Source organism: Terrapene carolina, unplaced genomic scaffold (assembly GCF_002925995.2).
Source record: "Terrapene carolina triunguis isolate 2854851 unplaced genomic scaffold, T_m_triunguis-2.0 Scaffold165, whole genome shotgun sequence".
In the NCBI taxonomy this organism is placed as follows: Eukaryota; Metazoa; Chordata; order Testudines; family Emydidae; genus Terrapene; species Terrapene triunguis.
The window spans coordinates 1,559,700-1,587,407 of record NW_020664516.1 but is presented as its reverse complement, the minus strand read 5'-3'; the positions used below and the strand labels follow the sequence as shown (position 1 = coordinate 1,587,407).

Genomic DNA, 27,708 nt, shown 5'->3' with positions numbered 1-27,708 from the left:
CCATTCCACGGGATAAATTTCAGCTGACAGAGCCTTCATAGAAACAACTAAACAGAACAAACAAGAGACCCATTACAGGAATCTTAAATTCAAAGTATGATTTTACCAAGTGTGGTGTTTCTTGTATTTTACTTTCACTTTGATATATGTTCGGTGGGGAGGGAGAAATAGAAAATATGTCATTTACTTTGTTTTCCCACAAACTAGAGCTTAACTCTCTCTAGAGGTGTATGGACGTATTAGTCAAATCATATAGTAAAAGACTTTGAAATATTTTATTTTCAGTTCTGAAAAATTTTAACTAAGGAAACTCCAAGCATTTCTTCATAAAAATGTACCCTGTTACCCCAGCATTGACCATAACATTAAAAATACATACTGTAACTCCTCACTTAAAGTCGTCCCGGTTAACGTTGTTTCGTTGCTGATCAGTTAGGGAAGATGCTAGTTTCAATTTGCGCAATGCTCCCTTCTAACGTTGTTTGGCAGCCACCTGCTTTGTCCACTGCTTGCAGGAAGAGCAGCCCGTTGCAGCTAGCTGGTGGGGGCTTGGAACCAGGGGTGGACCGGCAGCCCCCCCATCAGCTCCCCCTATCAGCTCCCCGCTCCCCTAAGTTCCCTGTGCAGCAGCCACCCAGCAGGCTATCAATTGCAGGCAGTTCAGCTGTCCCTCCCCCGACTGCCGTGTGCTGCTCCTCCATTCGTATGTCTCTGTCGCTCTCTGCCATGCTGTCTTCCCTCCATTCGTGCTGCCTTGTAGAGTGTGAGAGGCTACATGAACAACACTGTGTTAACCCTTGAGGGTTCAGCCAAGTGCTAGTTCATCATTTAGCAGTAAGGCATTCCCTGGGAAATATCCCACCTTCTTCCACCCTCTGACTCCACCACCTCAACCAAGCTTCACAATCATCATTGCTGTGTACAGTATTAAATTGTTTGTTTAAAACTTATACTGTGTGTGTGTGTCTATATATATATATATATATAATTTTTTTGTCTGGTGAAAAAAAATTCCCTGGAACCTAACCCCCCCATTTACATTAATTCTTATGGGGAAATTGGATTCGCTTAACATCATTTTGCTTAAAGTCTCATTTTTCAGGACCATAACTACAACGTTAAGCGAGGAGTTACTGTACTATGCATAACCATTACAAGTACTGTGATAATTCCAAAACCAACTCTAAAGAAAAGCCCAGGTCATGCAGAGTTCAACAACCACTAATCTTGAATACTAAATCCAAAACCAAAAACCCCTCAGATCATCCACCAATATATTATTAACCGCAAGTTGCTTTTGCCACTCGTATTCCATGAACATGCCCAATAAACAATCACAACTAGAGTTAGTAACAAAATACTAACAAACAAATAAAACCCTGCAGTACTTCTTTGAGCTTTTGGTTTTTGTTCTGAGAGAGACACACACACACACACGCACGCATGCACGCATAAGGCAGAATTTTATTATTTAGTTTATAAAACACCTTATAAAGTGCAAAAATATTGGTATATTTTGAAAGTCAATTATTACACTGCTGTAATATTTATTATATCTTCTGAGATAGTACCGTGGATAGTGATCTCATCTTTTTGTTATAAGGTCTTGCCTTTATTCTGGCTTTTTCAGTTTTTGATAGGAGTAATGTTAAGTGATTTCTGCTGAGGGCGATATTTTAAATCCTAACAATTTCTTCTTTCTTGCCTTTCCTATTCAGCTTTTCTATTTACACATATGACCTCTAGGAAATCAGCAAACAGTCTTCTTTCCTGGGAAACATACTCCTTCCCTTCCCCCAAAGTTCTGTTGTTTGGAGACTCATGAACTAATGTTTAAACTAGAATGATTTCCAACACGCTCTCTTGCTACTACTGTATTTAAAGGTAGTTTAAAAAGTGTGGACGACAGGTTTGCAAACAGAATCAGGTTTAACTAAAACTATGTACACTACTTTGACTCAGTAAACTCATACTTGGTCCGGTTCATCTTCTTCATATTTACTTTCGCCCATATTAGAAAACAATTAGCTTACGAAACAAATTTGAGTATTTGGGGGGGGGGGAGAATCTACTTTGAGTCTTTCTCATTTGATTACAGGATATTTGATCAGCTTGTTTAAAAATGGGCATATCCAAATATTATTGTAAACACCCAATGATTTGTTTTACCTGCAAGCTAAGTATTTTACTTAGTTGGCTTACATAGTAGCTAATAATATTTGTTAATGTAATTTAACTGCTGTGAACCTTTACTGAATAAATATTGAAATGTATACAAGTCAAAGAAAGAGACTCTCTAATAACTTTTGTAAAAGCTTCCGTTTAATAGTTAAGGAGAAAAGTTTATATGACATAGCAGAAGCAATTAACAGCAGATTTTACATTTAATAAAAAGAAAGAAGCATACGTATTTGCTTTATTCAGTCCATCCTAATTTGCATTAGAGCTGTGGGTGTTTAATGAGCAAATTCCAACTAAAATGCTCTATTGATTTTCTAAGTGAACTTTGTAATGGCTATCTACCTCCCCAAAGCTGTCTGTTTGCAGTTGTTTTCCTTACTAAAAATTACAAATATTTTAGAGTTGATGGGCTTAGCATAAGGATCATTTTGAAATAAAGAGCTCCAGTGTAATAGGTTTTTTGGTTACAAAGATGTTATTAAATTATTCCAGAGCAGATAAAATGTAGCTATTCATCAATGTAATATATAAATATATTTCAAGTACACTTTTAGTAAGCATTGGAAGAGAGTCTGGGGTGATTTTTTCATTAGGTGAATTTTATCTAACATTGTAGGAATAACCTCTAGTAACTCTTGCATGTCCTGAGCAATACGTGCTATTGCTAAAAAACAAATCTTCATGTTAACTTAATGCCTGAATATACATATTCAGTTCATGTAATATCATGTTTCAAGGGGGGGGGAAATTGTATACAACATTTTATTCTTGTTGGTCAGCTCTCAAGATAAACAGGGTAGGGTTGGTTGGGACTTCGATGGCAGGATTCCAAGGAAAACCGAGGAGGGTGGAATTGGTGATTAAGTCGCTGGTTCTCATTTCTTAGGGTATGTCTACACTACGAGGGTAATTCGATTTTACTTAAATCGAATATGTGGAATCGATATTGCAAAGTCGAACGTGTGTGTCCACACTAAGGACACACTAAGGACAGTAATTCGACTTTGTGAGTCCACACTAATGGGGCGAGCGTCGATATTGGAAGCGGTGCACTGTGGGCAGCTATCCCACAGTTCCCGCAGTCCCCGCTGCCCATCGGAATTCTGGGTCGAGCCGCCAATGCCTTCTGGGTAAAAAAAATGTGTCATCATCCGTCCGTCACTAACGCCCTCCCTCCCTCCATGAAAGCACCGGCGGGAAATCAGTTCGCGCACTTTTCTGGTCAGTGACAGCGCGGACGCCACAGCACTGCGATCATGGATCACGCTGCGACCATCGCTGCACTTGTGGCCGTTCTCAACACCTCGCAGCTTATCATACACCTTTCCCTGAGGCAGATGAAGAGTAATCAGGCGAGGAGGCTACGACACCGCCGTGATGGCCTGAAGTCGGAGAGTAGCACAGAGCTGTCAGAAACCACGAGCCCCAGCGCCCAGGACATCACGGTGGCAATGGGTCATGTGGATATCGTGGAACGGCGATTCTGGGCCCGGGAAACAAGCACGGACTGGTGGGACCGTATAGTGCTTCAGGTCTGGGATGAATCCCAGTGGCTGCGAAACTTTCGCATGCGGAAGGGGACTTTCCTCGAACTTTGTGAGTTGCTGTCCCCTGCCCTGAAGCGCCAGAATACCAGGATGAGAGCAGCCCTCACAGTTGAGAAGCGAGTGGCCATAGCCCTCTGGAAGCTTGCAACGCCGGACAGCTACCGGTCAGTCGCGAACCACTTTGGTGTGGGCAAATCTACCGTGGGGGTTGTTGTCATGCAAGTAGCCAAGGCAATCGTGAAGGTACTGCTCCCAAAGGTAGTGACCCTGGGAAACGCGCAGGTCATCATAGATGGCTTTGCCGCGATGGGATTCCCAAACTGCGGTGGGGCTATCGATGGGACTCACATCCCTATCCTGGGACCGGACCACCAGGCCAGCCAGTACATCAATAGAAAGGGCTACTTTTCAATGGTGCTGCAAGCACTGGTGGACCATCGGGGACGGTTTACAAACATCTACGTCGGATGGCCGGGCAAGGTTCATGACGCTCGCGTGTTCAGGAACTCTGGTCTGTTTAGACGGCTGCAGGAAGGTATTTACTTCCCAGACCACAAAATAACTCTTGGGGATGTGGAGATACCTACAGTCATCCTCGGGGACCCAGCCTACCCGCTAATGCCCTGGCTCATGAAGCCCTATACTGGCGCCCTGGACACAGAAAAAGAACTGTTCAACTACCGTCTCAGCAAGTGCAGAATGGTGGTGGAGTGTGCTTTTGGCCGTCTCAAAGGGAGATGGAGAAGCTTACTCACTCGCTGTGATCTCAGTGAAACCAATATCCCCATCGTTATTGCAGCTTGCTGTGTGCTCCACAATCTGTGTGAGAGCAAGGGGGAGACCTTTATGGCGGGGTGGGAGCTAGAGGCAAATAGCCTGGCTGCTGATTACGTCCAGCCAGACAGCCGGGCCATTAGAAGATCCCAGCGGGACGCCCTGTGCATCCGGGAGGCTTTGAAAGCTAGGTTCCTGAGTGAGCAGGGCAACCAGTGACTTTTCAGTTTGTGGACAGAGAAGCTGAACCTGCCCCCGTTTCTTTACCCAGTTCATTTTGACTATCCTCTCCAGTTACATACCCCCTTCACCCCCTTCCCCTTCCCAAAAAATAAAATCATTTCGATTTTGTTAATGAACAGCGTTGTCTGTATTGCTGTTTTCGCGGGAATATTTTAAACCGGGGACGCAGACTGTGGCGGGGGGCGGGTTCAGTGTTCTGATGCAAATGATGCTTCTAAACTCCCGGAATGACAGGCTCCGCACTGGTGGACTGGTTATTTCAATGGAGAACATGAAAAACACCTCCCAGACTGACCAGGGTAACCAGTGACTGCACTGTGTATGTGTCCTGATGCTGGACCTGACACCGCCTCTGTACCCTGCTAAAGGTCACTGTCCTGCCCAATTACCAAGCCCCTTCCCCCCCTCCAGACAGACTCTCCCTCAAAAGAACCTGACTGAAACAGTAATGGAGAGAAACAAACATTTTATTGCGAACCAGACATGAAACGTGGGGGGTGAAACTTGGACGGGGGCTTGTGTGAGGTGGGTAGGAAAGGACTTATGAAATTTTGGGGAATTTCAGCCTTCTAGTGCTAGAGCAGTCTGCAGGGGTTGACTGAAAGTTTTAACGGCCCTTGCTGCCCCTCCTTCTTTGGACTTTGGGTGAGGGTGGTGTGGGACTTGGTGGCGGGTGAGGGCGGTTACAGATAGACTGCAGCGGGGCTCTGTCCTCCTGCCTCCGGTCTTGCAGAACATCCACAAGGCACCGGAGCGTGTCCGTTTGCTCCCTCATTAGTCCAAGCAGCTTTTCAGTAGCCTGTTGGTCCTCCTGACGCCACCTCTCCTCCCGTTCCATGACTGCTCGGTGCATTTGTGACAAGTTCTCCCTCCACTGTGTCTGCTGGGCTGCCTGGGCTCGGGAGCATCCCATTAGTTCTGAGAACATGTCTTCACGCGTCTTCTTCTTCCTCCACCTAATCTGCGCTAGCCTCTGGGAGTGTGCTGACAGGCTGGGTTGGGAGACAGTCGCAGATGTGTCTGTGTGAATTGTAAAAAGGGAGTGAATTCCTGAGACAGATAAATGAAATTGTATACAAAGAACCTAGTCTTTCTCTGTGAACAAGACCATGCACTGCACCTCTCACATGCGCACTCAGGACAAGGTCGAATTTTCGGCCGTCGCCTTCAGTGCCTGTGGACTTGCGGAGGTCTTGGAGTGTTCAGAGAACTGTGGCTGGAGACCTGAACTTCTGGAGCGGGCAATAATGGTAAGCCGGAGACTTGTGGCTGCTTAAAACTCCAGCAGTAGCACTGGCCTCCTTTCACATTGAAAGCAATGCCAGTCTCTGCTGCCAGCAATCAGGACAGCATCAACTCTGCCCCTGTCCCACCCCCTCGCGGCTGTCCCAGGGAAAGATCCCTGTATGCTGCCCCTCTCCCTCCACCGCGTGGCTGTAAAGCAGTCCCAATACTAACATTCCCCTCCCTAATTCAAAGCAGGGCGTCATGAGCGACATCACCCTCCTGAGGATCCCGGACACCCAGAAAGAACGCATGCTGCGGGAAAGCATGCAGAAACCGGGGCCGTATGCCACCATGCTATGTCGGGCCATGATCCCCGAGTACCTGATTGTGGCGTGGAGGGGACATGTCTGCTACCACGGAGGGCCCAGTAAGATCGCCCTACCCCGGAACCTCATAAACAGGCTTGAGATCTACCTCCACGAGACCTACGAGGAGTTCTCCTACGAGGATTTCTCGTCAATCCCCGGCCACATTGACCGGATTTTCGCCTAGGTGCACTGGGACTATGGAGTGGAGCGTCTTGGGCCTCGGAATCATGCAGTAACGGACATTGTGAAAATTTTTTAAAATACTTGGGACTAAATTGAGAAGAGCCTAAGACAGAGAAATCATGAAAACCCATTTGTTACCTTTGTAAATATTCCTGTTTTGCACCTGATTCTTTTTTACTAGTTTACAGCACTTTTATAAACATACATTGTTAATAGTATAAATATTACCGTTCTGTTTTAAATAAATGTTTACATGTTTACAGCACTTACTGCTTGATCCTTCCCCTGATTCTGTGTCCGGGGTAAGGGATGGGGACGGTTGGTACGGGATCTCGGTAAGGGTGATGAAGAGCTCCTGGCTGTCGGGGAAATCAGCGGTGCCAGCGCTGTCGACTGCCTCGTCCTCCTCATCTCCTTCTTCATCTTCCCCGTCCGCTAACATGTCCGACGAGGAACCGGCCGCGGACAATATCCCATCCTCGGAGTCCACGGTCAGGGGTGGGGTAGTGGTGGCGGCCGCTCCCAGGATGGAATGCAGTGCCTCATAGAAACGGGATGTGTGGGGCTGGGATCCGGAGCGTCCGTTAGCCTCTTTGGTTTTTTGGTAGCCTTGTCTCAGCTCCTTGATTTTCACGCGGCAGTGCGTTGCATCCCGGCTGTAGCCTCTCTCTGCCATGGCTTTGGAGATCTTCTCGTAGATCTTAGCATTCCTTCTTTTGGAGCGCAGCTCGGAAAGCACGGACTCATCGCCCCACACTGCGATGAGATCCAAGACTTCCCGATCAGTCCATGCTGGGGCCCTCTTTCTATTAGATTGCACGGCCATCTCTGCTGGAGAGCTCTGCATAGTTGCCACTGCTGCTGAGCTCCCCTCGATATCCAAACAGGAACTGAGATTCAAACTGCCCAGACAGGAAAATGAATTCAAATTTTCCCGGGGGTGTGGCTGGTCAGAGCATCCGAGCTCGGACTGCTGTCCAGAGCGTCAACAGAGTGGTGCATTGTGGGATAGCTCCCGGAGCTATTAGCGTCGATTTCCATCCACACCTAGCCTAATTCGATATGGCCATTTCGAATTTAGCGCTACTCCTCTCGTTGGGGAGGATTACAGAAATCGATTTAAAGAGAGCTCTATGTCGAACTAAATGGCTTCCTGGTGTGGACGGGTGCAGGGTTAATTCGATATAACGGCGCTAAATTCGACATAAAAGCCTAGTGTAGACCAGGCCTAAGAGTCAGGCACTGAAGTAGGTGCTAGCATGGAACTATGGGCCATTGTGCTGCTGCCGGTGCCATCTTTCATTGTGGACATAAGAACCTGATCGCTTATTTCATTCACAAGCCCATGACACTTTTCATAAGCATAGAGCTGTCGGTCTTGATGTTCCAGCCTGGATAACTGCATTCTTTCCATCAAAATATCTCCCATGGAGTTTTATTTGGATTCTCATTCTTCATATCCTGTCCTAAATATAGCATCAAAATATTGTGCTGTTAAACAGATGTTCTCTTTCATTCCAGAGGTGGCTGCATTTCAGTGGGTGATGATTTCTTTATAAAGTTTGTAAAGCATTTAGAGATCCTTCCGGTTGAAAGATGCTATATAGGCAAGTAAAGTTGTGGTATTGTTGCTAGTGGTATTTTTCTGTAACAGAATGCTAAATTATATACAAATATTCTCTTTTTCCTGGTCACTCTTTTGGTCCTTATTTCTAGAGCTGTTTTCGATAAAGGAAGGTGCTAAGTATGTCTCAGTGCTCACAAATGACATCATGCTGCCCAGAATTCTCCAAGAGACACAGGGCGCCTGGCTACCGCAACAGCATGTGAGGGCTCCATGTGGCTCGCCCCGGGAGTGGGTGTGGCCATGGCTCCTCCCGGCCATCCGTGGGGTGACTAGTGTCATTCAGTCCTAGTCCCCATAGGCTCACAAGGACAGAGATTAGCTCAAGCCTGCCATTGGAGTTGGGGGGAGGGAAGGCATACCTTGTCCCCTGCACCACACTCCTTGCACATTCACCCTGGGGTAGCTCTAGGCAAAATCCTTTTTTGCTTATTTATCTTCAAATATGAGCTTGATACTGGGTGGGAGATAATCTTGTTTTTGCAGTTGGGTGTTTCTCGTCATTATTAACTTTGAAGAATTACCATCTTATGCTCCAGTCCTACAGCCCTCCTGAACTCTGTGCAGCTGCAGGAGTCTGCCTTTGCCGGGCAGCGTGCAGGAGTGGGGCTGTACTTCTATACATGCCAGATCAATAACTCTTTCAAACGTTGAATATTGCTGTGAAAAGCAATGGCTCAGCCCATGTAGCTACCGAGATAATTGCACCCTGTAGAAAAGGATTTTTAAAAAGAAATATTGAAATAATTTTAGAACTTTTAAAATGTATGAATATTACAAATTGTCAGATACTGTCAGAAATGAATGAACATGTTGACCATGAAAATATGTATGTAGAATCAGTGGAGAATCTGGCCAGCAGAGAAATCTGGCAGATGGTAGATGAGGCTTCTACAACCAGTCAAGTGAGTTCAGCAAGAACTCTGCTGCTTTCACAGGGAATGTATGCAACCAGGAGGGCAAATGTCAGGGATGCAATGTTCCCCTATCTGTTATTTGCTTACTGGGAGGTTGTGGCACTCTGTGCCTGAAACCAGCACCCTGGAACCCCCATACTCACCCCGTCATATAATTCTGCTATGTTGTGGATGTACAAAGCATGCCTTGTGAGGCATCATTTTAAAAGGCTTGATCTGTTGAACATTAATGTCCTGTTAGATTGTATGTGCTATCACTGTATGGGAAGTTATGAAGTTTTGCTATGTGTGTGTTACTGGAATATGTTGTGCGGTTGGGAACACCCACAACCAGCCTTTCCGGTGCACAATGGAGCAGCTAGACACTGATGGTGGCCCATTAAGGGAATCCACACTCACAAGGGCTGCCCCAGGAACTGTATACAATGGAGATGTCTCAGGCCTGGTCTACACTACGACTTTAATTCGGATTTAGCTGCGTTAATCCGAATTAACCCTTCACCCGTCCACACTACAGAGCCAGTTAATTCGAATTAAAGGGCACTTAAAATCGATTTCTGTACTCCACCTCGACGAGCGGAGTAGCGCCTAAATCGATTTTGTTAATTCGAATTAGGGTTAGTGTGGCCGCACACCACCGAATTACTGTGGTTAAAGTAATGGGATAGTGTGGCCACACACCACTGAATTAATGTGGTTAAAAACCGAATTAATGTGCTTAGTGTGGCCGTGCACAATCGAATTTATACAACCTGTTTCCCAAATTCGAATTATCTAAATTCAGATTAATCCTGTAGTGTAGACATACCCTCAGAGAGAGCTCGTAGACAATGGAGACTGCTTAACTCACGTCATAGCCAAGGCCCTACCAAATTCATGGCTGTGAAAAACGTGTCACAGACAGTGAAATCTGGTTTCCCCCATGAAATCTGGCCTTTTGTGTACTTTTCCCCTATACTATACAGATTTCACAGGGGAGACCAGCGTTTCTCAAACTGGGGGTCCCAACCCAAATGGGGGTCACAAGGTTATTGTAGGGGGGTCATGGTGTTGCCACCCTTCTGCAAGGCCTACAGAGTTGGATGACTGGAGAGTAGCAGCTGCTGGCCAGGCACCCCGCTCTGAGGACAGTGCCCCTCCAGCAGCAGCGCAGACGAAAGGGTGGCAATACCATATTAGGCCATCCTTACGTCTGCGCTGCTGCTGGACGTGGCACTGGCTTCAGAGCTGGGCTTCCAGCCAGCAGCCACCACTTTCCAGCTGCCCAGCTCTGAAGGCAGCGCCACCAGCAGCAGCAGCGCAGATGTAAGGGTGGAAATACTGCGATCCCCCTACAATAACCTTGTGACTCCCCCTCCCCCCCAGGCCAACTCGCTTTTGGGTCAGGACCCCTACAGTTACAACACTGTGAAATTTCGGATTTAAATCTCTGAAATCATTAAATTTATGATTTTAAAAATCCTATGACTGTGAAATTCCACCAAATGGACTGTGAATGTGGTAGGGCCTAGTCACAGCAAAAGGTCTTCGCCTCTTTTATACTTTCTTCCAGCTTGGTGGAAAGTGACATCATCATTTGGCCTCTTTCCCCACAGCTCAACACCTGGAAAGACATCTGGAGGACAAAGCCTGAACTGGGGCGGTGGTCCCAGGCTGAAGAGACGGCCAGCCTGTGTATGGAAGAGCTGTGACCTGCTTGTATTATCTAACCGGGTGAGCCAGTGCTTGATTTAAATCCTGGCTAGTTTCTAAAACGCAGATTGCAATGTTACCTTTATTTATTAGGTAACCAACTTTGATCTGGGCGCTTATCACTTGTAATCACTTAAACTGTTTTATATTTTACCTTAAACAGGGTGTTTTGGTTGAGGTGCCTGGGAAATCTGCTCCGTGTACAAAAGCTGGTGCACGTCCTCTCACATTGAGGCAGGGGCAGACTAGGTAATAAGCTTTCACTGGTCAGGCTTCTCACCAGGGCAAGATGGGACAGCTCTCATAGACTCAGACTTTAAGGTCAGAAGGGACCATTATGGTCATCTAGTCTGACCTCCCGCATGATGCAGGCCACAGAAGCTGACCCACCCAATTTCCCTTATCTCAGCTGTTGAAGTCTCCAGATCGTGATTTAAAGACTTCAAGTCGCAGAGAATCCTCCAGCTTGCGACCCCTGCCCCATGCTGCGGAGGAAGGCGAGAAACCTCCAGGGCCTCTGCCAATCTACCCTGGAGGAAAATTCCTTCCCGACCCCAACTATGGAGGTGGGAGGAAGGGTTCATGACCTTACCTTCAGCATACAAAGGCCCCGCCCCAGGGCTGCACCTCAGACTGTGATAGAAACAGGTTCAAAACATATCACAGCCGAGAAGCCTTTGTAACCGTGACGTGCTGTGCAGGGCAGGATTCTCACAGCCCCTTGCCTTGGGAGCTGAATGCCACGGTGACACCTCCCCCTGGAGCGCTGAGGGATGTGAAGAGTTAACCCCCACTGACAAGCAGATGTTCTGGCTGTGCTGCGAAGGGGCGGGCAGGTATTTTCCAGCAGGCCAGGATCTGCCTCATGAAATGGTCCATAGCTGGATACTGTGGGATCGCAACCTGCACTCAGCAGAGCCCATCGGTCAGCTGGGAAAATGTAGGAGCAAACCCTTAAGGAGATCAAAAGGATCTTAGACATGGGGATAATTGCAGAGTCAGACGGTCCCTGTGTTTCTCCAGTTGTTATGAGTATTAGCGCATTAGTAGCTCCCACCCTGAGGCCAGGGCTCAATCCCCAACCAATGCAAAGAAATCAAATTTCTGTACAGCTAGACCTGGGAGAGCAACTGGGGGGAATTTTTTGCTAACATTTCCTAGAACAGACGAAGCCTGAAAATGCAGAAGGGATTTTGCAAGAGAAATTAGGATTTGGCCAGGAATAATTCCCTGGGTCCTATGGAAAGTTATTTCCAGTCTGAAGAGCGTTTGTGTTATGGACAACCTTACCAGCACACTTTGCCTTATAAAAAGAAACCAGATTATCGAATGAAAACTGTTGAATGTATGTTATTCATTAAAAGTGCAGTAACCATTTCAAAAGGAATCTAGTCCCCAAATAGATTAGAACAGAGCCCTAGACGTATTTCCTCATACTCTGTATTGTTGAAGTAGCGTACGTTCATCACAAGAATTGGAATGGCCGACCTAGCCGGTGTTATGACAGGATGGTTTAGGTGAGTGCAACAAGAACTTGGGACACTCTATACTGGGTAGCAATGAACATCTGTAACGCTTTGCATGGCGTATGGGCAGGCGGGGTTCTCAGGCCCTACCCAGCAGATGGACCAGAGGAGGCTAGTGTGAAATCAGATCTTTGGCCAATCTGACCATCTTTCCTCATTAGACTGTAGTGACTTCCAGCTACTGCTCATCTCCAGATGAAATACCATACAACACCCGAGGCCTAAGGCACACACACACCAGGAGAAGGAACAGATACAGATTTTATTTTGTACAACATAAAATAAATCCCATTTTTCCAACTGTGGCACATGAAAGAAAACAAACCCCTCCGATACAGTAAAAGTGCGCATAATACTGAAACCAAAGGGCAGGGGAGAGCCGGCACAGCTGTGCAGGCTGTTTACAACAGATGGAGAGGAACAGAACGCTTCAGATTAATCCTTTTATTAACAAAAAAGAGTGTTAAGACAGTCGTGTGTAGAAGTAGCAAAGTACACAGAGGCTATGGGGAAGGCTGCCAAGCTGCTCTTCGGACTGGTTTATAGGAAGGGTGGGCGAAGACAGGGCTGGACCATGAGTCACCTTTACAGAGAGCCCGGCAGTGCAAGGCATGTGGAAGAGGACTGTAAATTCAGTAGGATACCACAGGACCCATAGGTGCACCACAGAGGAACCCTCCATTTCTCCAGTTGGTGGGAGCATTTGGGGCCCCAGTCCACCCGAGATGCACGTGAATAGCCCCACTGACTCGAATGGAGCTACTCAGCTGCATCAACCTGAGCATGTGCAGAAGGAATCTGTGCAGAATTGGGACCTTGGGTTGTCTTTCAAAGTTCCTCAGGACTGAACCATCCTGGACCAGCCATGAATTGACAAACTTGCTCTCTGCAGCTCCCCGCACGTCAGGACTGCCCTGGCTCTGAGTGCAGAGCTATTTCTGAACTGTTTTGATGGTGATGGAGATCAACTGGGGCAGTCTCAGCTGAGTCCAAGCTGGTTCCGCTCGTCTCTGCTCCATGCTGGAAGGCACCAGTGCCCCTTGCCCATAGCCTCTGTGTAGTTTCCTCTATGTACAGTACAGTGGTATTTGTAGACAACGCACCCCACGTTCCCATTTCCGTGGGGTGGGTTGCAGCATGCTCATGCAGGTGTTTGTTGGCCAGGCTGCTAAGGAAAGAAGTGTTAGCAAGTCCTTGTAGCCGGGTGAACTCACGGAAAAATGGAATCACTCCTCCTCCTCCGGCTGGGCAGCGTGCGCTTTGCAGGAGACCAAGCCGCCAGACTGGCTCTTGGATTCGAGACCGCATGGTTGGTAGGCTGGCTCCTGTCACTCCTTGACTGTCAAGCCAGTCCCGCCTCTGCCCACCAGCCAGGAGTGAGACCAGCCCTTCCAAAGACAGCAACTGGATTTTTAACCAGGTGCTTCTCCCATCCCGTTGCACCAGCCAGCACCAGGAGCAGCAGCAGCTCCAGAAAAGGCGGCGTCTGGCAGCCTCTCTGCTCTCCCCATGAGTGGCCTTTTTCAGCTAACCCCAGCACCTCGCTCAGATGGGTTTTTAACACGGCGGCAGGGAAACAATGAAGGAAGCAGCCAAGCCTGCCAGTAAAAGCAGAGGACATGGACATCCTGGCATGGTTCGTGAACCCCAGACACAGCAGGGTCAGGGGTGGAGTCCAGTGTGACAGACAGTACGTGATTCAAGGCACTCTGTTGCTCATGGTTTGTTTTTTATTTCTTAAAAAAAAAAAAAGATAGCGGAGACTGGGCTTGCACTAAACCACTTCTCCCTCCCCTGGTTCCCAAGAAGAGAGCGGTGCAGAAAGAACACAGGTTTCACTGGCCTGTCAAGTTCCCCAGCATGCAAGGACTTGCTGACTTTTGGTTTCCAATACACTATTACAAGCCTCAGAGGGTCACTACTATGGAGTTACTTCTTTTGTCCTGGATTAGCCAAAATGACTGCTTGGCAAGCAGGTCATGTGATCGCATGACATCACAAGCAGAACCTTTCGTTTTAAAAAAACAGCCTCAGACCTTCACCCACCTCACTTCTTTAGAGCCCTGTAGACTGAAAACAAGAGCCATCCGTTTGGCTGCTGTAATAGGCCCAAGGACGTACATTTCACAACTGCAGAAGAAACCTCAAAACGGGAGAGATTGCCATACAGAAAAGTCACAGATACAAAAAGAACCCCCTTTCCCCATCCTAATTTCTTTAAATAACTATTGCAAAAAGGAGACCTGGCCGCTCTGGGCCCTGTGTCTCCCAATACCACACAATCCAACGAGGATACAAACTGGAAGAAATTATTCCATTCAATACTGTTTGGCATGATTGCATTTTATTTAGTCTATCAAATACCTACCTGAAAAACCCAACCAAGCAAGAAATAAGAAGCCGTTCTCCTTCGATTTCACGAATACCTCTGAGAGCATTTCATAGCTGCAGGCTTTGCCCCCTAATGGAACACACCCCAGTTTGGACCAATCCCCCCAAACAAACCTCTGTAGTTGGATGAGGTTATTTCACTCTCTTTGCATCCTACCACTAGGCCAGGAGCTCGCACTTGACTGTGTAAACCCCACAAAGGCAGAGGAGATGACAGTTCCCAGTGCAAAGCAGGGACTGGCTTAGGTTGGGTTCCAGTCCAGTGGCATGGTCCAAGCCAAGCTAAAATGAATGCACAGGAAGGGCAGGACATCCCTATTGGGTGAGAAGAGTTAAGGGTGGCAGAGAGGTCTCGGCTTGCAAAAGGGAGCCTGTGAAAGTCAGCAGAAATGAGATACTCCTTCCAGTGGTTATAAGATTTCAGAGAAGCCCTTCCCGTTACCCTTAACTCAGCCTCCCGCCCAAAGGCAATTAGTCCATGGAGGAGTCAAATCCTAGAGGTCCTTCATGATTAAAAACTGGGCAAGCGCTTCAGGATTTGGGCCGTCTAGATTTAGTTTTTCATTTTTAAACACACTTCATTCACCCAAGTTCTAAGTGTTCTACAATTTGCTCTTTCATCTAGTAGCAGAAAGGAAATCCATTTTTTTCTTTATCTAGTGTGCAGAAGCACCCCGAGGCCAAACACTGTTGGGATCTCCATCAAGGACGGTCCCCTACCTTGATTCAGAGAGCTTTCAACGGGTGCCTTCCTGGCAAGTTCTCTACAAATCCATCCTCCCTGCTCCCCACCTCTCTCCTTTCAAGTCTTCCTTTGATGCCCACCGGCCAACTCTCACTAGCTGCCCCAGCTGTCTCTTTGCAGGGGCAAATTAGCATCTGGACTGCTGAGAAGCAGCCATCTAGAGAGAGGAGAGTCTCTGCCCATAACATCAGCAATGAGATCAGCTGTCTAACGGCTAGGACAATCCCTTCACCAAAGCCTGGCAACTTCCAGCTAAATGGCTAGTTGCTACCACAGCTCAATTCCGAGGCGAGGATGAGCGGGGAAATTTACAATGAACCTGGAAAAGCAGGACCTTACCCAGCCGTGGGCCACCACTTCCCATCAGAAGTTGCCTTTGCAAGAAGCCAAGACTCTTACAAGGACAGCTTGTTGCAAGAACACGCCTGGTGGAAGAGATAATGGAGGCAACATTTGCGGGGGAGGGACTGGGGTGGGGAGGTAGGTTGTGGTTCTAGACTAGAGAATTCCCCCTTCCCTCTCCAAACCCAGGTGGGATTGGGATGGAGATGGGGAAGGGGTCTAAGCCACAGGTTCTGCAGATTTCTTAGCTGCCTTTGCCATGGCTTCTCTTCATTCGGTCCTATCAGTCAGTCCTAGAGCAAGACACTGCCCCTTCTCACGGGAGTAAAAAGGCAGACACCAGGCTTTAAATGGAGGTTCCCCCTCCTCTCCGTTCCTCCCACTTATTGAGACTAGCTCCCAACCAGCGTTAACCACTGGTCAGTCTCAGAAGCTTCCAGTCTGCCAAGACCCTACATGAGAAGCACCCAGATGCTGCTTCTCCCTTTTGATGTTTCCAATGGCTTTAAAATCCTCTGCTCAGCAAGAACTCTTCTCAGCAGGCTCCATTCCTAATGGTTTGGACCCAGCTGGCTGTCAAAAAGCCAAGAACCGCCCCACACCCCTTCCTCTACTCCCCCATCCCCTCCCTTTGCCAAGCTGGAACTTTCCCAGTCACCGATTGTGCCCACACCCGAAAGGAACTGATTGTCTGGTCAGCATTTTGAACCAGATTGTACAAAATAAAGAGACACTGGAGCCTCCTCTGGGAGAGCGATTGCTGGGCTCCAAGAATGTTAAAAAAGGAGACGTTCACCCAGGTGTTTCCAAGCTTGTTCCGGCTGGGCTCAGAATGAGGCGGCTCGTGTGAAGACCACCCCACTCCAGAGGGTCAGCCAGGGCTGAAGCTCACAGGCTAGTGTCATTCCACCTGGAGATTGGTCGAAACATGCAGCTTTGCCTTCGGCCTGTGGCCACGATTGGTTGGGCTTTGTTCTGAAGTTATGATTGGTTTTAAAAAAAGAGCAGCATTTGGTTTGACCATGAGGAGAACCGGGCTGGAAGCCTCCAACATAACCAGGGGCCGGTTTTCCTTGTAAATCCTTTTCATCCGAAACTTTTAAACAAAAAGAAGTTTCCTTTTCTCTCTAAACATGATTGGCCGGCAGAACCAAGTACCCCCACTTGGCCACTGGTCAGGTGGGGTCACAGACCGAACCCTGTAGCTCATTGTGATTGGTCGGGGATCTGTCACAGCGAGGCCAGCGACAGCTATCCGTCTCTTGAAACCTGATTCTGAAATGAAAGCTAGAGGACAGAGCCCAGAGCGTCAGTTGCCGCGGTAAACTTGGATCTTGCTGGTTTTCGCCAGCATGTCAATTATGTGCGCCTCAAAGTCCGCATCGTGCACCCCGGTCTTCCGGAACTCCCCTGCATAGCGATTGTTCTCCCAGTAATGGTGCCAGTTGCCCCGGCTGTCTGCCCCGAATCCAAAGACATTCACCTGCAGCCAGAGAGGGGGAACAGCAATTACATCAAGCGCATCGGAGCTTGGCAGGCGGAGATGCTGCTTCTGGGCAGGAAACAGCACAGGGCAGGAAGGTGCATTGTGGGTTTTTCTGCCTGCCTCTGACACATCAGGCATTAGCCAAGGCTCCAGCCTGGGAAATCCTGCACTCCGGTGTAACATGGTACATTACAGCAGTCTGCTCAGGGAACCCTTGCTGCGCACCAATCTGGAGCCCAGGCATTAGGAGTTGTCATACTGAGATAGGTGCAGTCCATCGGACAGACAGAAGTTGATCCCACAACCCCGGACGTGCTAGGCAGGTCAAGAGCACGGCCTCATGCTCTAGTTTGGTGAGGAGTGGGCTGGAATTAAGATTGGGTCACAGTTTATGGGCACCAGCGCGTTACGTAACACTGGGGGGGAGGGGAGGGAAGGTCTCTGGCCTGGGTCATGCAGGAGGTCGGACTGGATGATCACAATGGTCCCATCTGACGTGGGATCTCGGAAAGACGACCGTTTTTGGCTGTATTTTGCCTGAACGAAGAGATTCTAAGGGACGGCTGGGGAAAGGTACCAAGCGGCACAGTGGGCTTCAAATAAACCCCGGGAAGAAGCTACCCGAGTCCAAAGCACAAAGCAGAACCCTTAGCCCAGCCCAGCCTAGGATGCCCTGCCACCACTCCTGGCAAATCACCACCACTCCCAGAGGGAGCCGACGCTTTTCCCAGAGTAAGGAAGCCTGCAAGGACTTGGATTGGCTTTTTCAGGCCATTTCAGCACGAGATGGATAGACAGTAGCAGCAAACTGCTATCTAGGAGACAGTCGCCATTGGCAGCCGTGGGCAGACTTCGGCAATGCTGTGCTCCCGTGCAGGAACGCTAGGCATGGTACCAGCTGCACGAAGCTGGCTAGGACTGAGTGTTACTGGGCCAGCGTGGTGAGGAGGCGAGTGCAGGGGAGCGCACGTCCCATGGAACCCCAGATCTCTAGCTCTGCCCCGGCGGCCTTACCAACCATTCCTGAACCCACCTCATCACAAACGTGAAGCGCGAAGAACAGCACTAGCATCCCCGTGGAGGGGTATCGCCCGTGGTGCTCGGTCCACCTGTCGTGAATGTATTTGAAGAAGGCTGGGTTGTAGATCTGCACCTGGAAGAAAGCCGAGGTCCAGAGGTCAGGCTGTGTAAATGCTCCCCAAAACTAAACACAGGGAGGGGAGAAGCACACGCACAAGTAGCTCAGGAGCGTAGGCCGGTCTAGAACCTCCCTCCTCTAATGGTCAGAAACATTCTTCTAATTTGGGCATTGCAAAGTCAGTCCCCCATTGCTTGGTTGTGCAGGAATCTGGTGCACTCTCCCAGTACTGACCAGCTCCAGGCCACCCCTCTCATGGGGACACAACTGAATGCAAGATCAGCTGTGGGACCAGCAGAACATGGTGCAACCTTTGGAAGAAGGCAACCCCCGAACCACAAGAAGTGAAGAGTCTGAGAAGTTCACGGTACCCGTCGGCGGGAAGATACAGCAACGTTCACTGGCTTCTAGCTACCCCAGAGCCCACGCAGCCTTGTCTGCTAGGGATGAAGCTGTTGGACAAAGACATTCATTTTCCAGCCAGCCCACGTTCTCAGTGCTGAAGAGCCAAGGCAGAGTTAAGGGAAACGCTCCAGAGGGGACCAGGAGTGGGGGTTTCTCTAGCCAGCGGATGCTGAGCAGGGTGTTCTGTAGCCCCCCTACAGTCAGGGCTGGCCTAGGAAAGGGAGCCTGGAGCCAGCCTTACCTTCTCCTTGTCCACGCGAAGGAAGGGCTTCACAGGCGCATACGTGCTGGAATAGCAGAGAGGCAGGTTATCTCCAAGGCCACACAGCACTCCACAAGGCGTTACCATGAGAGGGTACACACAGCAGGGCACAATTAACGGGAAAGGTCAGTCACTTGTGGCCCGATTCAGGAGGGTCCTGCAGCCTGGTCCCACTGGCATCAGGAGCAATGCTCAGCTTAAGTACCATCCTGAATCGGGGCCTTTGAAACAGGGATCCAGGCCTGCCAAGGTCCCCTTCTGCCGGGTGGTGAGGGGGAACTGCCAATGCACTCCTCCCTCCCTGCCCAGCAGCTGGGTCCCGCTGGGGGGAGACAGACAGACCCCCCCTTTACAGATGGGGAAACAGAGGCCCAGAGAGATTACGCATCCCCCCCCCCCCCCATTTCCTTTTATTTTCCCTGCATTTACCTTCCAGTCACCTTGGCAATGGCTTCTCATTCTAGTATTATGGGATAGCGTTAGAAGGAGGTGCCCTTCCGAATACTTAGGTACCTCAGGCAGTACCACACCTTTCCCCTGGAGGGCAGAAGTGGGGGGGCCCTCTGCAAGTGATCCCTTCCTTCCCTCCCTCCCTCATTAGGAATGGCGCCAATTCACTCTGTGAGTAGAGCAGCGAGGGCGAGTTACCAGCCCGTGCGGGCATCTGCAGGGGGTGGCAGGCGGGTGTTACTGCAACACTCACAGGCGCATGCTCTGCTCAGCATTAAACAAGCTTAACGGGGAGAGACAAGCCCATGAGTGGAAGAAGAGCTGCTCAGAGTCTCTCCAGGGCCCCCTTCGCACAGTAGGCATTAAAGGGTGCTGGCTTAGGGACCGTACATTTCCACTGCCCAGTGGCCTGGTGCCCCAAATTAAGTAGGCAGATGCTGTAATTCTCTCCACGCCAGTCTGGCTCCCAGTCAAGCCACCGGCTCTCACCCACTCCGCCCTCCTGCCTTCCAAGACAGTTTAGCTCTGGCGAACGCTACTAGCCCCGCGGATCTAAGTCCCCCGTTCCGAACACGGAGCAGGGCCTGGCCAGCTTCCCCAGCACTACGTCCTACTAGCAAGTCTCCTCCTCCACCTCAAGGGGCTGCCACTCGGGGAGTGCCCTGGGCACTTCTGAATACCACAGAGAGCTGGACAAGATGCTTATTTAGGGCCTGATCCTTTGCCCAAGGAGCCAATGGCAACATTCACTACTGGCTTTCAGTGGTGCAGGATCGGACTCTGAGCAGAAGCCATCAGAAGATGGTGGCTTCTGTTCATTCCCGGCCCCGCACTGGGAGCCAGCAGCCAATGGGGACAGGCTCTGTGTCCCCCGCGTGGCGCCAGAGGGGCTGGCACACAGCATCGCCGAGCTCGCCGGCCAAAGGCCAGGCAGGAGGAGTGTTTCTTCCCGCAGCCTCGCCAGCTACTCACAATCTGATCTGCCCGGTCGACAGGGCACTCGTGATCCACAGCAGGTCCAGGGCTTTGAAGGGCACCAGCACGAAGCTGACGTTGGCAGGCAGGTTCTTGGCACTCTCTGGGTACATGAAGTGATGGGTGGTCCTGCCCCCGACGTCGGCTTCAAACCCCACTGTGGGGGCCTGGTTCATTCTGCAGAGAGAGGAACCATCTCGTGACCGTCAGGTCATTTGCACAGAACAATTGGCTTGGTTAGACACACAGGGCAGCAATCCTGCTTCAGCTAGGTACACTGCGTATGTGCTTCGTAATCAATGCAAGGAACCCTTTCCATTCCCTCCCCCGCTGGTCAGTCTCCAGCCGCCGCGCTGCATTCATCGAGGGCTCTGCATTTATTTGAGGCTGTCTCCTCTTCTCTTTAAAGACATCCCAGCTATGGTCCTGCAGGGTTCAGAACTGCACCGTCCCGAGCCAGCACACCTCCACCTGCGCCGCTCAGGCGCACAGCCAGGGCCCGAGCTGCAGCCACGCCAAACACCCACAGCAGCCTTTGAACATCCCCGGGAGTTTGGGGAGCTGAGCAGCCAGCCCTTAGCTGTAGCTGTAACAGTGGCAGTGGGACAGACAGAAGCAGGACTGCAGTCCAGCAAACATGCACCCAACGCCGCACGGGAACGCTGCTTTTTAAAGCCATGGATTTCCACTTGGGGGCAGGGACTAGCTCACGGTCGGTGTTTGTACAGCACCTGGCCCAGTGGGGCCCCAACCTCAGCAAGTTCTAGGAACAGGCCCTGCCAGACCGGACCAGGCCAGGGATCCATCCCAGTGGAGAGCAGCCTGTGCTAGATGCTTCAGTGGAATGAGCAAGAGACCCAGCCCCAGGGAACGCGTTTCCCAACTCCCAGTATTCCCCAGTGCAGACTAGCTCTACGGGCCAGGGGAAGTGACCCTGGGAATTTAAAATCCCCCACAAAGACTGGCTGAGTTCTAAATGAGGGCAGGGCAGGGCAGGCCTAAAGAGCAATCTGAACTCCTTGGGAAGATGGCCCCAGTCAAACAAAATGTGGTAAATACACCCAAATGCAAAGTTATACACCGAGGGCCAGGACTGCAAGGAAGCCAGATGGGAGACTGTGCCCTAGAAAGCAGTGACTGAAAAAGATTTAGGGGCCACATGAGCTCTCGTGTGATGCTGTGGCCAAGAAGGCTCGCACGATCCTTGGATGTACAAGCAGGGAAGTAGTGGGTCGGAGCAAGGCGGTGATTTTACCTCTGAACATGGCATTGATAGGACTGATACTGGAATCGTGCGTCCAGTTCTGGGGTCCACGTTTTAAAAAGGATGTTGAAAAATGGCAGAGGATGCAGAAAAAGAGCTGGAGAAGACACCGTAGAGCGAGAGAGTTAGAGCTCTGTCTGTTCAGCTCGTCAAAAGGCCGATTGCAAGGTGACTAGATTAGCGTGCAGGTACCTTCACCGAGAGAACATCCCTGGTACTAACAGGGTCTTTAATCAAGAGGAGAAAGACTGAACGAGAACCACTGGCTGGAAGCTGAAGCCAGACAGAAATTAGGCACAAATTGTTCCCAGTCGGGGTGACTAGCTGGTAGCAGTGGGTTCTCCATCTCTTGATGCCTTCAGATCAAGGCTGAATTCCTTTCAGGAAGATCTCATCAAAGTCAAGTTATGGGGTTTCATACAGGGCTATCTGAGTGCAACGTAATGGCCTGTGATCTAGCTGATCTAATGGTCCCTTCTGGCTGTGAACGCTATTAATATAGGAACTCAATGGCTCTTCCCATCAGCAGTCATGACGTCACGTTTCTCTTGTGATTTTGCTCTCTTCCACCATCCAGAGCTCCTTGCTGCACTGTACCACATCACCCAAAGTGCAAGCTGCATTTCACCACTACGTGGCAGCAGTGAAGCAGGAATTGGACAAGGAGCCGGTTTCAGGAGAAGCCCAGGCTGCACGCGTTTCTGGCCTGGCTTGCGGCCTCAGTAGTGAGCATCCTTTCCAGGGTGCAACTGTCCCCAGTTCACAGATAGATGGAACGTGACTAACCCCATATATGTTCTATTACACATACACACACAAAAGACAGGAAACGCCCCAATTACAGGTGCCTGTGCAGCCTCCCGTTAGCCCTTGGTGCTGCTGCCTGGCGATGCAGGCTTTAATGACACGACCACTTTCCGTGCAGCACGCCTGGCTCATTTTGTGCCCAGGACGGGGCAGTGCTCAGATAATGAACAGCTATGGACAGTTCTGATTGCGATCCACAGGCCAGTAACCACTGCCCCCCAAACAAACAGTCCCAGAGGCTGCTGGCACGGTGACAGGAGTTAGCATGGACCCCTGATCGAGCCATTGCGGGGGACACACAGGCTGGCCTGGAGAACATTCTCCGTGAGCTTCCCTGAGGCTGGGCGATTAGAGACAGGGCAGCAATAGAGGAGTTTGTCAGCGTCAGGAGCTGGTTTCTGGAGCAACATCCTAACGGAAGGATCGATACTATTCCGCTGGGGCAGTGAGACTGCAGCGAAGGTGGAGCTGGAACAATTCCTGCCTCCTGCAGCAGCTGCTGCATTCCGGCTCCAGCCCCGCTCTCGGCTAGCTACGTATGGGTAGGGCCCTACCAAATTCACGGGCCACTTCTGTCAATTTCACGGCTCTAGGATTTTTTTTAAAAATCATAAATTTCATGATTTCAGCTATGTAAAATCTAAAGTGTCACGGGGTTGTAACTGTAGGAGTCCTGACCCAAAAAGGAGTTGTGGGGGGATCACAAGGTTATTGTTGGGGGGGGGGTACTGCCTTCAGAGCTGGGCAGCCACAGAGCAGCAGCTGTTAGCCTGGCGCCAGCTCCGAATGCAGCACCCAACAGCCGCCGCTCTGCGGCCGCCCAGCTCTGAAGGCAGCGCAGAAGTAAGGGTGGCAATACCACACACCCCTAAAATAACCTTGCAACCCCCCTGCAACTGCCTTTTGGCTCAGGACCCCCAATTTGAGAAAGGCTGGTCTCCCCCGTGAAATCTGTATAGTATCGGATAAAAGCAACAAGAGACCCGATTTCCCAGGGGGAGAGCAGATTTCATGGTCTGCAATGCGTTTTCCATGGCTGGGAATTTGGTAGGACCCTACGTAGGGGGCAGGAAGAACAGCTTGATTTTCAGACACCAAGCTGAGCTGGCAGTTCGAGCGAGTTTTGTTCTGGCTTAGGTGAGCGAACAGCGTCTGCAAGTCAGAGGGAGAGTAAACAGCAGCCAGGCATTTCTTCCCTCCCAAAGGTTCCTGGGGGCTTCACGAACCTTTACACGTGCGGTGCAGCGCCACTCAGAGGCAGCTGCCACAGGACAGAGGATGCTGGGCTGGCAACATCCTGCCTAAGAGTCGGGTAGAGCAATGCACACAGCGAGGGCTGATTCTGGTCAATGAGGCTGGGTAAGCCTCTCCACGGAGGAAGATCGATGGGACCAGTTATCCAGGCCGACTCTCCGCTGCAAGACTGGGCTGGCATTTTGGGGAGAGGCACATTCCTGATCACAGCCCTACTTCAGAAGTTATTCCCAGAAAATTACACTGCACAATCTCAGTGCCTAGCACCCGACGCTTGCTGCAGAGGAGCCTGGAGGCACAGGGGTGGCCTCCCATGTCATCCAAGGAGCCCGGATTGGTCTCAAAGCCCTCACCTGGGTTCGGATACTTTTGGAGCCATAATTCCCCATGGCTGCGAAGCTCCAGTGTTTTTGAGAACCCTGGGTCAGCATTAACTTAGACAGGGACCTCTCCCTGCAGCTGAACGTTCCCAGCCCCACTCAGAGTCAGGGCAACATCTTCTCCTGCCCCCCACTTCCCTGGCAGAGCAGCAACTCCACGTGGGAAGCCGGTCCCCAAGGGCCTCCCCCCTGCATATAGGAGACCTCGGCCCAAATATACCCTCCCTGATCCAGTGCAGTCCCAGGGCCCCCAGAATCCAGCCTCTGCACAAACACAACCCGCTGCGTGCCAGCAGCCACAGGGCCTGGATTTATGGACTCCTGTGTCGGAGGGTGAGCTCCAGCGGGCAGAGGACAAAGCCAGCAGGAGCGATCACAGCGGTAAGACAGCAAAGACAACTGGGCTGCATCCAGATGAACCGCTCGCCAGCTTACGACAAGCGGGCGTTCCTCCTGCTAGCTGCGAAGGGAAGCGGGGAGGAGAGTCTATGACAGGGCCAGTGATGCGGCCCTAGCTACGCCGTGATGCGGAGCCAGGCCTGGCCAGGGAAGGGGTTGGGGAAAGGGCGCGGGGAAGGGAGGAGGGTGTCGAGGTGTCTGACAAGGGCAGGGGAACAGCCAGGTGTTCTAGCTACTGCTCAGGGTCATCTAGTGACCAGCACAAGGACACTGATGAAAACGGACAGCGAATGGCTGATCCACCTGGACCATTCCACCAAAGCTCTTGGTAAGAGGCCTTCGGCTTCCCGAGAGGGGAAAACAGCATGCAGAGGGGGTGCGCAGCAGTGGGGTCTTCAAAAGGGTCCAACTGACTTAGGAACACCAGCTCCACCAGGACTTGTGCTCCCCAGGTGATTCAGAAGATCTGAACCCCTGTCCCCCAGAGAGTCAAAGGGCTCTTGGGCCTGTGTGGGCAATCGCACCCGGCCGTTCTGATTTTTGGAGCAAAGAGCGTGGATCAGGAGGCAGCTGGGCTGGAAAGCGAAGGTCGGATGGAAGGAAGGTCCTCCCAGCAGGGCTAAACATCCTGGAGGCCAAAACACCCAACCACTGTCTATCCCGCAGCCCCCACCAGTGCTGCCACACACAGCAAGTGAGGGATCCCTGGTCCCTCTAGTGCAGAGATGGGCATCGCAGCGGGGAATCAAGAAGGAAGGAGGTGGGAGACCTCACCATGAAGGTGGATGAGCCAGTGCCAGATCAGCCAGCGGCCTCCTGCACCGCCCTGGCCAGGGGATTTCCGCCAGCGATTTCGGCAGTCAGCTCAGCTTGTCGTGGGGTCTCGAACCCTGGACGCGTCTCTACTGGTGATCCTGAACATTGCAAGTAGCCGACTCTTTCCTCCCTGCGCCTGCACTGTGCCACCAAAGCATGCTGGGAAACCTGCCTTCCCACCCCACCCCATTGGGGGAGGCCATGGGGAAGCTGGGTACACAGAGATTTTATCGTTCCACTGTTTCAATGATCGGAAACAGAAAGGTCTTTAAAAGAATGGAGAAAGATTGTTCCTCCCACCACCGCCATTTACTAACCAGGGCCTGAGTCCTTGGCTTGAGCCTCCCAGTCGGGCTGAGAGCGAGGATGGGGAGCGGGGAGCAGCCGCCTTCCCTTGGAGCTGCTGGGCTAAGGACTCAGCCCTGGCCCCACACCTGGGCTTGTGGAGCTGGCGTTTCCCAGGTTGTGAACCTGGGCTGACAGCTGCTGGACGCGGCTCTCACCGTCATGCTGAGACCTCTGGCTCGGGCCTGCAGCCACGCTACAGAACAGGGCTTGGACCAAATCACAGCAGGACTCGGGCTCTGACTCACCTCCTGGCACGCTCCTATGGCCTGTGATTCGTGTGTGGATGGAAGGGGGTGTGGGCTCAAACCTGAGTCACAGCCCGGGCTCAATGTGCAGTGTAGACATACCCAGGGAGGCTGCGACCTGACACGGCACGTGCTAAACACTGCAGCCGCCTCTCTGCACACCCCACTCCCTGCTTTCCAGGGCAGGTCCCAGCCTGGCTGTCCTGCGTTCGTCCCAGAGACAGCCGCTCCCCAGGGACACGACAGCTCCCGACACACGCAGCTCTTCCCCTGCCCAGCAGCCACTTCCCGAGACTGGAGTTAATGAAACGAGAAGTCCCGGCCTGGGGAGGGCGGTAGAGGCAGAGGACTCAGCCCGCACAGAGCCAGGCCCGAGAGAGAAGGTGCCCTCTGAGGACTTGGGGAGGGGGGGGAGGGGGGGAGGGCGGGAAGCTGCTCTGAAATGCAGACAAGAGCAGCACATGCGGACAAAGCGCTTCCACCTACTTTGCTCAGACATGATCCAACGCGAAAGCCGGCCCAGCGCTCAGATTGTGCCTCCGTCCGCAGCTCGCCGCCCCACGGGAGCCAGCCGCACCCCCTCCCCAGCGGCGCCGGCCACCCACCTCATGATGAAGTCGTGGCCGTCGATCTCTCGCCCGTAGCCAGAGCCGCGCAGGTTGCCCGAGTTGCCCACCACAGCGCAGCGCCGGCACTTCCCGGGGTCGCGGGAGCCGTAGGGGTTCTCACCCGGCACGATCTGGAAGAGCTTGCCCAGGACTTCATTAGTGTTGTGGGACTTGAACTGGGGCTGCAGCATCTGCAGAGACACACAAGGGCCAGTGAGACGTCAGGTTTCTATAGCACCCATCTCCATGGCACCCAGCTCCAGCCACCCACCTGGGCTAGACAGTCCTGCTGCCAGGCACTGCTCAGACTGCGCCCATCGGCCTCCAACTGGCAGCCGCTCCTGGGGCACCGGGCAAAGGAGGAGATGGTGCCAGCCTTACCAGCGAGCTCCTGTGGGCATGGGAGCAGCATGAACAGTGCTCCTGGGACAGGAGCAGAGCCCCACAGTGGTGGTGGGGGAAATCGGAGGAGAAAGGAAGGGGCAAGATGTTAGAGCAGGGGTGGGCAAACTTTTTGGCCCGAGGGCCACATCTAGGAATAGAAATTGTCTGGTGGGCCATGAACGCTCACGGAATTGGGGTTGGGGTGCAGGCTCTGGTTGGGGGTGCGGGCTCCAGGCTGGGGCCAGAAATGAGGAGTTCAGGGTGCGGGAGGGGGCTCTGGACTGGGGCTGGAGCCGAGAGGTTTGGGGTGCAGGAGGGGGCTCCGGGCTGGAATCAAGGGGTTCAGAGGGCGGGAGGGGGATCAGGGCTGGGGCAGAGGGTTGGGCTGCGGGGGGAGGCTCAGGGGTGCAGGCTCCAGGCAGCGCTTACCTCAAGTGACTCCTGAAAGCAGCGGCATGTCCCTTCTCTGGCTCCTACACAGAGGCACGGCCAGGCGGCTCTGCACGCTGCCCTGTCCACAGGCGCCACCCCTGCAGCCAAGGCCGGCTCCAGGCACCAGCTCGGCAAGCAGGTGCTTGGGGCGGCCAACGGAGAGAGGAGGCATGTCCGGCTCTTCAGCGGCAATTCGGCGATGGGTCCCTCACTCCCTCTCGGAGTGAAGGACCTGCCGCCGAATTGCCGCCGAAGAATGAAGCGACGGCGGTAGAGTTGCCGCAGATCGCGATCA

The 27,708-nt window shown here is 51.5% G+C and overlaps 1 protein-coding gene across 3 annotated transcripts in view; it reads right to left on the bottom strand.

Annotated features, from left to right (window-relative positions):
• Window positions 1–16,442: 16,442 nt before the first annotated feature.
• The window catches only part of LOC112116649 (CMP-N-acetylneuraminate-beta-galactosamide-alpha-2,3-sialyltransferase 2), an 86,692-nt gene continuing 75,426 nt past the window's right edge, over window positions 16,443–27,708 (bottom strand). For all 3 annotated transcript variants that reach the window (XM_026653812.2, XM_026653811.1, XM_024214276.2), the window contains exons 3-7: window positions 26,595–26,788; window positions 20,474–20,653; window positions 19,031–19,076; window positions 18,280–18,399; window positions 16,443–17,243 (exon numbers count right to left, since the gene is read on the bottom strand). In XM_026653812.2, the coding sequence (XP_026509597.1) occupies window positions 17,070–17,243; window positions 18,280–18,399; window positions 19,031–19,076; window positions 20,474–20,653; window positions 26,595–26,788 (714 nt within the window). In that variant the 3' untranslated portion in view covers window positions 16,443–17,069. The remainder of the gene's footprint in view (window positions 17,244–18,279; window positions 18,400–19,030; window positions 19,077–20,473; window positions 20,654–26,594; window positions 26,789–27,708) is intronic.